At 39.6% G+C, this 13,238-nt stretch overlaps 1 protein-coding gene across 2 annotated transcripts in view; it reads right to left on the bottom strand.

The window, feature by feature from the left end:
* Positions 1-7,596: 7,596 nt before the first annotated feature.
* Positions 7,597-13,238, bottom strand: part of LOC114614678 (transmembrane protein 45A-like) — a 79,666-nt gene continuing 74,024 nt past the window's right edge. The window contains exons 5-6 of one of the 2 annotated variants that reach the window (XM_028760306.1): positions 12,207-12,352; positions 7,597-8,087 (exon numbers count right to left, since the gene is read on the bottom strand). In XM_028760306.1, the coding sequence (XP_028616139.1) occupies positions 7,994-8,087; positions 12,207-12,352 (240 nt within the window). In that variant the 3' untranslated portion in view covers positions 7,597-7,993. Of the gene's footprint in view, positions 8,088-10,799; positions 11,022-12,206; positions 12,353-13,238 lie in introns of those variants that run through there. The other variant, XM_028760305.1, reaches the window with a different exon arrangement.

Here is a 13,238-nt window from a genome sequence, read left to right as displayed (position 1 = left end):
CCAGTGACTGTACTTCCTCCAACAAGACTCTCTCCCTGAGGCTTCACAAATTCCCCCAAAGAATACCACCATCAGGATACCAAGTGTTCAATCTTGGGAGCCTACCGAGGGGCATTTCCCCCATTAACTTACCACAGCAGGTATATTAAGGACACCAAAGACCATGCAAAAATCACTGATCAGCAAATGATTTTTCACTACAAGAGTGACTACTGCCTATCTGAGGAGAATTTTAATGACAGTAGGACAGATTGAGGAAACACGTCAACTTGATGGAACCACAAAACAGAACAAATGTCTAATGAAACCAAGTTTCCATAATGTTTTGCATGAAAGATGATGCATTTCATAGATGGGAATAAATCTGAAAGATGGTATTTTTATCCTTGATATTTACTGATTACTCTCAAATATATTCCTTCCCAGGACAAATACATGCTGTCTTTTGATATCTAATTCATTAAATTTAAAACTAATGTTAAAGTCATTGGAATCTATCAGCCTCCTAAGGATGCTTTAAGGAAATGCCACAAGTTGAGTATCTTAAAGGATCCAGATTATAGCCTTAAAGCACTGAGGCTAGAATCTGTGGATCCTAGTGTGGACAGAATCGAATTCCCTTGGAAAGTGCTAGGCAGAGCTCTGGTCTTTGTTTGTCTCCCTGCTTCTGGTATTTTGCTGTCAGCTTTTGGTGTTCTTTGATTTTTGACTTCCAGGATCATACTTGGTCTTGAGGACCACACAGTCTTCTTAATCTTCAATTTCCTTCTTTCATAAGGACCTTTGTCATATTGAGCTGAAGGTTTATTGAGTACCTTACTCCAATGAGTATAGATTTATTTGGACTAACTGTGCAGATTATCACCATATCTAAAACAAGGTGACAATCTGAGGTACTTGGGTGGAGGCTGCAACTTCAAAATATGAAGTAATAGAAGCTGGGAGACAATTGGATCTATAACAATGGATTTCTGTATTAATAACTTAAAATATAAGATTTTCTAAAAAAAAATTAATCCAAATTCTACTTCTATTTTTCAGTAACATTTTTATTTGTTCCTTGAGAATTTCATAGATATATTTTGGTTATATTCATTCTCTAGTCCCCTTCTCTAACCTACCCTAGAATCCTAGAAGGATACCAACTTCATGTCCTTTTTTTTTTAATTCACTGTGGCCAATTAGTGTCATAGCTGCACATATGCACATAGATATAGGACCATTCACTGAAGCATAGGCAACCTGCTTTGGGCCAAAATCCAAAAGAAAATCTTGCCCCTGAAGCCATGCTCTACCAATAGCTATTCAGATAGAAGTGGGACCTTGTGGGTCCTTCCCCAAAATCCATGGTGTCATGCTTACTGGTTTGACCATATGCAGGACTTACGTAGGTAATTTCGGGTCTGTGAGTTTCATGAGTGCAGTGGTCTTTTGTTCAAAAGACACAGATTTGCAGCATTCTTCCCTGGCCTCTAGGTCCTTCAGGCTTTCTCTCAGCTCTTTCTCCATGTACAGTGAGCCTAGTGGAAGGGGTGGGGTGGTATGGTGATGGAGATGTCCATCTAGGATTGACCTCGAGGTCCACTTGCTCTCCACACTTTAGCCACTAGTGAGACTTTGTATTAATTGCCCTTCCCTGCAAAAAAGTTTTCTGATGAAGGTCAAGAGTTGCACTAATCCATGGGCCTTGAGCTAGAAGGCAGTTTTATACTGTGCCACTTAGCAAAATAATAGCACTAGGTCCTCCTTTGTGATGTATGACCCTACCTCCAGCTACAGCTCAGTTTATGGTATGATACATGAATTATGTCCTGTTTGGAGTGGGCCCTTAATCCAGTCAAAGAGTATTTAACCCCATAACATTAATACTGCTATCACACCAATGACCTATGCTGTCAGGCTGGCAGTCATTGTAGCTTACATGGTGCAGAGCTGGGGAAGATTCTTAACAACTTTTCTCCCTCCTCAGCTTGCAGAGCATCTTCTGGCCCCATGAAACTAACCAGCATGGAGGAAACGTTCAGCTCAGTACCAGCTTGAAACGTCCATGTCCTGTAACAAAAATGTCTCCAGCAAAAGACCTGTGGGCAGCCAAGAGTAACATCAATAACCTGTGTCGTTCAGTGAACTGACTTATTTGGATTTAGGAAGCAACGTTAGCTTTTGAGATGTCTTTCTATACTCTACCACTAGGGGGAGCATCATTATTACCGTCTTTTCCTCTGGCCGTGTTATTCTATGCTATCTTCAGGCTTCATCCATTTGCCCATTATGTAAGCACATCAGAACATCAGCCATGTAGTACATTTCTTGCACTGGGATGTAACTTGATGTTATGATTCTCTTATAAGTCCCTGACTTTGATTACCAACTCTATAAGAACAAACACGTTTCTTAACGGGTGGGAAATGGAAGATGTAGCATGTAGTGGAAAGATGCATGTTTCCTACGCATCCATCCTTACCATCCCTCTCTGGAACTTCTGGATGAAATGCAGAGAAGCCGAAACTCTCTGGTGGCTTTCTCTCTGAACAGGATACTATATGAGATAAACAAGCTCACCTAAGAAGTCAATGAGCCATCTTGATACATACACGAGTAACCACTAGCGCAAGAATCTCCCACTGCAGAAGATATATCCTCCTGTGAGCCTGGGCCCCTGAGAGATCTTGAACCATCATTAACAATGCTTTGGGGTTCTCTCCTAAAGATATAGTGGATGTTGGTGAATTGGCACATGATGCTCTTAAACTTGCTGAAAGCACACTCTGGGGCAGGGGAGTCTCCTTTATCTGAGATCCCAGTGTGTTTAAGTATTCTAATCTCCCTGTCCTAGTTACAATGAACTTTTTAACTCTGTAGAAAAAAGGAAAACAGCAAAGTGCTAAGGATATTAAAACATTGTGCCCTTGAGAATGGTAGAAGAGAGATCCTCTTTCCAATAGAGGTTGGTTTTGGCTGCTCAATTCCATGGTATAAAATCTATGGCGGGATGAGCAAGCAGAAGTTCTGTTGGGAATTTCAGCCTACTGTCTCAATGAAGTTTCCCTGGTGCATTTCTGTGGACTGTTGTAACTCCCAAGTTAGTAATGCCTCCTTTGTCTGCTCTCAATCAGGTCACTTCAGCTGTCTGTCTTATGTTGTCACCTGGCTTGACGTTTTGCAACATCTCTGCTGTGGGTGTCTATACGACAATGTTTATTATTTTTTCATTTATGCTTGCCATATGCTTACTGAGCACACACTTTCAAAACTGGAAATATGAATATTGTTTATAATTTTCTGCACCACAAAGAACATAACATTTTAGGGGACACCTTCCTTTCTATGCCCATAGCTCATTTTCCATTGTAGCCATGGGCAGACAATTTCTGTTAAATTTTGATTAGCTTCGGAGATTAACAGTTTTAACAGAAGAGACAGAGAAGTATGTGCCCTACAGAGTAGAGAGGACTTTATTTCTAGTGACAGAGGTCTGCAAAGCATGTGACCCAGTTTTGGCTTAGGCTCTGGGCTATAGCGATATGGGCAGAAGAAGGCAATATGAAGTAGCAAGGGGAAAATGTTTTGAATACAACCTTAAAGAACCTGCAGAGCTAAACTAAGAGGTCAATGGTAGAAAGAATGGTTAATAAAATGTAAATTTCAACATAAAATTTCCATTTTTTAGGTTGAGAGTACAATATAAGGCAGAGCTGTACATTGAATTACAAATTAGGCTAAAATGACTTAGTGTTCACTAATGTCTGGAGTCAGAGCTCTGAGTGCAGTAGTAATGAATTTACACTCGTTCTAGGAGACAAAGGGAACATGGTCTATTTCTAAGCAGGGAAGAGGTCACTCTATGCTAAATTGCTAAGGTCTTCTGTTAGTTTTATGATCTGATTCCTGTATGCTTTGGAGCCAACGTATTTTGGCTTCAGATACAATCAGCAAATAGGGAATGGTTTCAGCTCCACTTCTAGTCATTTGTCAAATCTTATCACCCATACTCTAAAAGGACATTTGATTTAACAAAATACAAAATGTGGGAGCCTGTTTTCCATACATACTAATTCTATCAATCATTTGGCTTGTGTTTGGGAAAGTTCCTCACTTCATTTTACTTCTGGTTTTTCCTGTATTTTGGTGATTGCTGCCTCACCTTATGAATCCATATTCAAGGTAAAATTAGCGTCTTGATAAGATCCTATACTGATGAAGCAATACTACACACAAAGTAATGTCTCGATATACCGTGAGATGCGCATGGAAGAAATGCAGCTGAACTTCAGAGACTTGGTCTTCAGGTTTGTGACAGCTGAGACAAAGCACGAAGTAAGGGGGTGGGGGATCTCCAAATCTGATCTGTCCTTGATGAAGGCAAGCTCTGTCCTGGCACAGCCTAATCCTCTGGAAATATAAACACCATGATTTCACAGTTTCAGAGAAGGATTGAACAGGGATGCCACTTTTCTTCACAGACCTCTGGGGAAGGTCTGGCAAAACGTCCCCAGTGCTTTCTTTATTCTGCTTCTTTATTCTCTTTCCCAGATGCTTTTCCCGTCACACTGCTCATTGTCTCTCTTCTTATGTTCTTACATTTTACTTTGCCGTTGCCTATTCCTCCCCCACACACACACGCACTCCAGGAATGTATGTCTAATAGAGCTTTGATTTGACCATCACTCTACTCTTAGCATACTGAATACTTCCTAGCATCTGGAAATGGAACATCTGTTCAACAAGTGACCCCGTTTCTACCCACTGCACTGGCTCATAAGTATAGCTGAGCTGCCTTTCCTAATCCCGTGTTCTAGAGTCAAGAAAACCATTTATACTTTTGTTATATTTGTCATTATTTTGGACAACTTGCTGAAATATATTTTTTGAAACACTAAAATCTCTACAAATTCCACAAATGGACTGACACTTCCTGGGTGCATGAAAAAGAAAATAAATAAAGGAAGTTCCTGTTTTGGGATCGAGATCATGGTTTACTAATTTGTTCATATTGTTCCAAAAACAGTATTCATAAAATGCAGCCTCAATAGTATAACCATACAAATGCAAGACAGGTTTTTATTTCAGAAACTGTAGCGAAGCATTCCTGAGCTGGTCTCAGACTCAGATGTTCTGAGAACTCTCTGGGTTGTAATTTATTTATATTCTCTAGGTTCAAATCTGGAGAAGTAGTGATATTTGTATTCTCATTAACACAACAGAAAATCTGGATTCATGGGCTTTCAAACTTCCAGGTGTTTGTAACCTTATGTGTACTGGTTAGACCTAGATATCAGCGACTTGTCTCAACTAGCTTGTTGGCTAGACTGTTGACTGGTTCCTTTGAAGCTCAAATGTGGCACTCACAGAATGTTGTTGGTCTAAAAAGGAGTTCTTAAATCTGGAACAGCCATGAGCAGGACACATGTTCCTCAGAGAACCATGACACATTGTTACCTTGTAGCCTGGTGTGCACTAGGGTATACGCACAGCTCAAGAGATAGTTTTGGGCACTCACATCTGTCCTTTTAAAATCTTATGGAGCAAGATGACTGTTCCCAGTTCTTGGGCAAGGAGATTATACTCATCTCTCTCTTCAGGTCCACTGTGATGTGTATATGATGGAGTAGCTTCTGGGATTCTGGAATGCCAGGGAGCCTTCTGGATTTCATTGTCTGTGGTTCACCTCCATGGGCATAGAGGCCGTGTCACCTCCTCCACATTTAGGTTATCCCTAAGGATTCCTGTGTCCTGTCCTTTTTCTGTTTTAGCAGAGACTGGCCTTTTCGTGTAACATTGTATTAAGATAGTTCTCTAATTGTTTCTATTTGAGATTCATAAGATGTGGTAGTAAGAAAGGGTCCCTATGCTTATTAAGTCAATTTGTCCCCTTTACTTTAGAGTGAAGAACCAATTTTTGGCCTTTTAGCTGAGGTCAAGTGAAGGGAGAAAGACATGCTAACTATGAGAAACATGGAGAGTGGTTAACGGTAGAGCCAGAATAATATGCATGATTTTTTTTTTTTTACTCACATCTAGGTGTTTCTTGACCTACAGGACACAAAGGCTCTGACTTTTTACCTTAGGATTGTATAAAAGTTTGTTGTATAATTCTTTACCTCTTTAGCAGAGCAAATGGTACAGTGGCCATGCTAGGTTATCTTAATATCACCATTCCTCTCTCCTAGTCTCTGACATCTTTGAAACTATGTGTTTCTGACTGGTACCAGTCAGAATGGCTAAGATTAAGAACTCAGGTGATAGTAGATGCTCGAGGGTGTGGAGAAAGAGGAACACTCCTCCATTGTTGATGAGATTGTAAGATGGTGCAACCACTCTGGAAATCAGTCTGGTGGTTCCTCAGAAAATTGGACATAGCATTACCTGAGGACTCAGCTATATCACTCCAGGGCATATACCCAGAAGATGCTCTAACATATAACAAGGACATATGCTCCACCATGTTCATAGCAGCCTTATTTATAATAGCCAGAAGCTGGAAAGAACCCAAATGTCCTTCAACAGAGGAATGAATACAAAAAATGTGGTATATTTACACAATGGAGTATTACTCAGCTATTAAAAACAATGAATTCGAGAGGTTCCTAGGTAAATGGATGGAACTAGAAATTATCATCCTGAGTGAAGTAAGCCAATCACAAAAGAACACACATGGTATTCACTCACTGATTATTGGATATTAGCCCAGAACCTTGAAATGCCCAAGATGCAACTCACAGGCCACATGAAGCTCATAAAAAAGGAAGACCAAGTGGGGGTGATTCAGTTCTTCTTAGAAGGAGCAACAAAATACTCAAGGGAGCAAATATGGAGACAAAGTGAGGGACAGAAACTGAAGGAGGGGCCATTTGAAGACCTTTCCACCTGAGTATCCATCCCATGTGCAGTCACCAAAGGTAGATGCTGATGTGGAAGTCAGGAAGTGCATGCTAATAAGAGCCTGATATGGATGTCTCCTCAGAGGCCTTCAAGAGTCTGACATATTCAGAGGCAGATGCTCACAACTAGCCATTGAATTGATCATGAGGTTCTCAATGGAGGAGTTAGAGTGAGGACTGAAGGAGCTGAAAGGGTTTGTGGTACCATGAGGAGAGCAACAATACCAACCAACCACAGCTCCCAGGGTCCTAACCACCAGCCTGGGAGCACTTATGGAGGGATCCAGGGCTTCAGCTGAATATGTAAGAGTGGAGGGCCCTGCTGGGCACAGGTGGAAGATGAGATCCTTGACCTCATGAAGGCTGGACGCCCCAGGGGGTGGGAATTTTGAGGGTGGGGAAGTGGGAGTGGGGGGGGTAGGTGGGGGTTACATCCACGGAGAAGAAGGAGGAGGGTTAAGGGGATGGGGGGTTCCCGGGTGGGTGGGGGATGGGGTAAGGGGACAACATATGAAATGTAAATAAAATATCCAATAAAAAAAATGAAAAAAAAAGAAACTATGTGTTTCAACACCATTCCTTTTTGAAAGCTCAGAAGAAGACTTATGGTCTACCTTTTACATTGGGCTCTCCATAGATAAATGTCTCAAAGAAATGAATTTCTGTACATGCAGATTTTTCCGTATCACGTGAGGGTGAGGAAAAAAAATGAGGATTTGATGTTTCTGCAGCAAGGTGCATGCATTCATTTATTTTCCATTGTGGCAACAAGATAAACAAGTACAATTTAACATTTAATGTATTACAGTGATGGCAAGAAAATATATAATTTTAATAAATGAACATGAAACTATGACTTTGGAAAAGAAATTATGATTGCTCTTGAATTACATGGCATGCACAATATGCAAAGTGAATTTATCACCCACAGTACTTTCAGAGCTGAAAGTAAGATATTTAAAGTCCAACTCTTTAACAAAACTGGAAATACAAACAGCATGGAGTCAGCCTCAGACAACTGTTCTTGAGACAAAAGATCAAGAAACAAAGTCATGAACAAAGGCAATGTAAAATGAGAAGGCTTATCTAGAAAGACTAGATGCCCATCAAAATCATACTTCTTCTTCTGATTCTTGCTCACGGTCAGCATGTTTCAGGAGTCCAACTTCTGAGGTGCAGAACTTCCTAAGTCTAGATTTAACTAACCTGGGGAAAAAGAAGACCATCTCTGGTTACAAAACATCAAGAGTCAAAACTTTAGAGAAGTATGAATCTAAACTGTAACAAACTATAGATTATTCCTACGACCATGAATAGAGGCAATCCCCAAAGGGAAGTGGTTTCTACTTGGCTTTGAGATACCTGGAAATGACTTTGGACTACACCAAGGACTAAGGAAACAGAAAAGATGTGTGTATAAAATGTGTTATGAGATTGCTTAGTTATGCATCAGAAGACAACTGATCATTTGTAAAACAAGCAGGAGATTCTATTGACAGTGACAAATGTAAATGAACCTGGCATTGATGAAACATCTACATCAAATCCATAACTACCTATGGACTGCAAAGAGGTGTCATTTCTTGTAAGGAAATGCATGCTTAGGGTGACAGCCCAACTGAATACACATGTCAAGTCTGACCTGAATTTCTTTTTTATGAAAGATTCCTTAGATCTGTTTACTTTTTGACTTTTACTGTCTCTCTTTCTTTGTCTGATGAAGAAAGTTCTGGTTTGTTCTGTCCATACATGCTGTCATTCCTTGTGCTCTGGATCCCATACAAAAGTTTCACAAGGGCTTCATCAGCCTCATCTCATTTTCTGGCCTAACCCTAAGCAGAGTCATAATTGATTTTAACCTATAACATTGACACATTTGACACATCACTGACATTTGGAACAATCTGACAGGAGGTCACATCACTCATCTGTGAATAGAGGCTACCAATTCTTCAGCCACCACCAACTAACCCTAGCATCTCCAATAAAACACAACTGAACAGAATCAATAATGTCTGTTGATTCAATAGCCAAGAAAAACTGCTTAGTTATTTGCGTTGATTTTTGACTACTGATTTTGTTCATATGTCCTGAACACTTCAAGCTACTACCTTTGTGAAGGGCTGATGCTCTATAACAGAATAAGGGCTGGAGAGCATTATGTCACCTTTTAAAAGCCCATATATTCTTTCCACATAGCATAACACCAAGCCATGTAAGATGAAAGGGATTAATCAATGATGTTCATTTCTGAAGGCTGCTTACGGCGAATGAAATGTTAAGGTAGATCCAGTAACTCCCACTACTTCCTGTTCTTTTTCTCTGGGTTATACCTGCTCTTGCTGTAAGCCACTAAGTACAGATACGTTTAGACTTTTATTGAGTACTAGGCATCTGTGGCTCACGTGCAGCAGTGGTCCTGTGAGGCACCGTGAGAGGTGGGGTGATTAAAAGGAACTGCAGCCTGGCATGGTGGCACTTGCTTTTAACTCCACCACGCGGGAGGCAGAAGTAGAGTCTGTTGCCACCCTGGTCTACAAAGAAAGTTCTAAGCAACTTGGGACCACATAGTGAGACCCTGTCTTAAAAACAAAACAAAAGTCATTCAAAACAACACACCCCAAATAGGTAAATAAGTAGATAGGTAGATGAGATAGATAGATAGATAGATAGATAGATAGATAGATAGATAGATAGATAGGAGGATAGTCAGATGAGAGGAGAGAGAGAGAGACAGAGACAGAGACAGAGACTGAGACTGAGACAGAGAGAGACAGAGAGGCAGATACTCAGACACATTGCTAGTTACTACAATGGGGGAAATTGGAGGAATCAAGAATCAGGACCAAGGTATGTCTCTGCTCTTGCTTCATGTTCTCGTCAACTAATATCCAAGAGAGCAGAGCTGTCACACGAGTTACTTCCATAGAACTTAGTGCCTTGGTGTGTGAACAAGTCCCACTTTGCTCTTTCCATGACTCACTGTGTGAAAAATATATCTGGATATAGGCTTCTTTCCTCATAGCTAAGGATTATTGAAATAGTTATTTGCAACAGAGATATATTTGTGGGACACATTAAATATGCAACAAGATTTCCCAACACATAGGTTTCACCTATGAGCTTATGTAATCAAGACTACAGGCAAGGGATAGAATGAGGCAATCTTGAACCATTATTTTGCAAAATCGGGACATTTAGTGTAATCTTTCAAGCATTTGGGAGAATTCTGTAACTTAGATGTGATTGTGTGGTTGTCATTGTGCTATATCAAGCAACTGGGATATAATGTCTGACATCTAATGACTTGTAGATAAGCAATCAGTTCATAGTCAAACCCTGATTAAAGGAGTTTCAAAGCTCCTTATTCCCAAAACTAGGACGGAATTAGTTATCTGCATGATCTCACTGAAAGACAATATTGAATCTTTGTGATATTTTAAAATTGTTGGTCAAATATATATCAAGATAGTTCAGGCAAAGTTAAACTCTTGGTCTTGTCTTTTCAATATTAAAGTTAAATTGAAAAACATATAAAATAAGATGTTTGAACAAATAAAGGTTGTATTTAAATACTTCTGAAATGCAGATCTAGTATACAACTAATAAATGCCAACTGAACACTTATTATATGTCTGTCAATGTGCCAGTAGGTATGGGGATATAAACATGGTTGTTTTCACGTGAGGATACAATGTAGCTGGCAGAGAGGATCAACACAGACTTGTAGTTAACATATGGTAATTGGTAGGTCGCAGTATTTGTCTGCAAACAAAGAACGACTGAAGCTTAGGAAACACAGATCAATATGAATCAGAGGAATTATAAAAGGTTTCAAAGAAGAGATGGGCATTTGGTGTAAATATGCCAGGCAAAGGGAACTGTCAGCTCAGAGATTAGAACAACATGTTGGGGGGAGGATTGCGAGAGGTTAAAAACTAAAATTGGTGTTCTTGTTTTTAGGGACCTGTAAATGGACAAGCCATTTATTAGGCATCTGAAGGCTTTTGAAACAGGAAGAGACAGTAGTCTTCTGTTGGCTCTGGAGGGGAGCTGATTCGAAGGAGAGTTTTTTCTTGCATCCTGGTACTGTTCCTGAAGACTGCCCAGCCCCTAAGAAGATGAGGCTCAGATGTCAGCCTAGAACAACAGGGGAAGAAAGCAAGACTCAGTAGCCCAGCCAGCCTTTACAATGAGCTGAAGCACATGCTTTGGGGGAGGGGAACAGACCTAACAGAAACAATCTGGAGAAGGAAGAAAGGATCTACAGAGCAAAGTGCGCCTATCCGAAACCCAAGAGGAAGGTCGGGGAGCTGGAGAAGGCAATGGTTCAAGTTTCTTTTTCAGAGTCCCAGTGTCACAGCTACTGTAGTGGAAAGCTCAGAGGAGGAGGGATGATCTGGCACCCATGCCTAAAGGACACAGAGCTGGTTACAGTAGAAGTTGACACACCATGAGTCCTAGAAATAGCTACTACATTCTAGGAATCAGGAGAAACTGCAAGATGTATAGAAATCTAACATTACCTTTCAATTAAGAGAAGCCTTCCACTTACTGGATTTTATTTTAATTGTCTGTCTCTTTAATTCGCCCTGGTCTCAGGGCAATAATGTTCCCCATGGGAGGGTCTCAACCTCCTCACAAATAAAGAGGAAGACAACATAGACTAGATGACAAGACCATGTGTTGAGGCTTTATATCTTCAGGAAGGTAAGCAAAGGATCCCATTTAAGTTTTCTTACTCCTATTTAGTAAACAGTAAGATCCATACATATTGTGTCTGAGTCTGAAGTCATAGCCAATAGACAATAGGACTAGGAAAATGTGTCCTCAGCAATCTTTTATGTTGTTCCTCTCCTGCTCAGAAAGTTAGAACAGGATTCTTGTGTAAAAGAATACATCATTCAACTTTTAGAAATATTAGGGTTATTGTCTTATTATTTAATTTTATTTATATACATTTGCCAAAAAGTTCCCTAGGTTATGAAATGGGACAAGTAAAGAAAGTATGTACCCATGAGTAAGTGGAGATCTCACTGCACACAGGGGATCTGGCCATTCAGAATAGACAACAGTATATGTGAAAGGACAGAGGATCCAGACGGTATGTATAGGGTGAGGCATGGGTCAGAGGCTCAGCAGCCACACCACTTGAATTCAGCATGGACCTTTTTCCTGGCCACTTCTTTGTGTAGAGATAAATTCCTTATACCCTGGTCTGTCTTATAAGAAGGTCTTCCTTTGAATTTGAAGTTCAACACTATCAAGTCTTGATGATTATATGCCAAGGAATGAATCATCTATCAAAAAACATCATTAACTTACCAGTTGGCCAAAGCATATTTTACTCCAATGATGACCAAGATTGCTGCATAATGCCAGCAAAAGCACATTGAGAGAAACATTTTATTGCTAATATCTGACAGTTTCCATGGAGCGCTTCCGTTAGGGGGGTACAGAACAAAACCAATCTGCAATTCAAAACAAGTGGACATTAAAATAACCAACCATATTCTCAAAGAAGGTTCATTTTAAAATGTTTGCTAACTACTATGACTCCCATAATTTGAGATATCACAAACACGATGTCAAGTTTTCTGTATGTTTCAGTATCGTAGTCACTCTCTACCAAGACATTCTTTGGAAGAATAATTTTAAGCATATCTAATTATCAAATTTCAAAATGTTTACAGTGGTCATCTCTGGCCTTGGATGCACTTTCAGAAATCCCCAGCCTGTCTTATAAGAAGGTAAGAATAAAGTCTTCCTTTTGAATTTGAAATTCAACACTATCAAGTCTTGATGGTCATATGCCAAGGAATGGGCCATCTATTAAAAAAAACCCACTAACTTACCAGTTGGCCAAAACATATTTTACTCCAGTGATGACAAAGATTGATGTATAATGCCTCACTCTCGTGTTTTAAAATTAGACTGTAAAATGCTTTTTAAATAAATAGAAACCCATAGATAATGTCACGCTAATTGGTAAAAGGCTAGAACTTTCTCTTCAGGATCAGGGACAAGATAAAGACATTTTCTATTATCACCTCCATTGAACACTATTGAAAATTCTAGTCAGGAAAATTAATCAAGAAAAATAAAGACATTCATTTTGGAAAAGAAAAATGATCTGTGTTTATATACAATATGATCAGAAACATAGAAAATGATAAAGAACTCACAATCAAATTATCAAAGCTAATGAAGAGGTTTTACAAATTTACAAATTGAAAATCAGTACATAATCATCACATGTATTTTTACACATGAGCAATGGCAATCCCACAATAAAGTTTCTTTAGTGTACTTAAACTAACACTGAGCAAAGGAAAGTACCCAAGAACAACTGGAAAC

Source organism: Grammomys surdaster, unplaced genomic scaffold (assembly GCF_004785775.1).
Source record: "Grammomys surdaster isolate TR1022 unplaced genomic scaffold, NIH_TR_1.0 126398, whole genome shotgun sequence".
Classification (NCBI taxonomy): Eukaryota; Metazoa; Chordata; class Mammalia; order Rodentia; family Muridae; genus Grammomys; species Grammomys surdaster.
The sequence above is the reverse complement of the archived record's forward strand: the minus strand, read 5'-3'. Positions and strand labels throughout refer to the sequence as shown.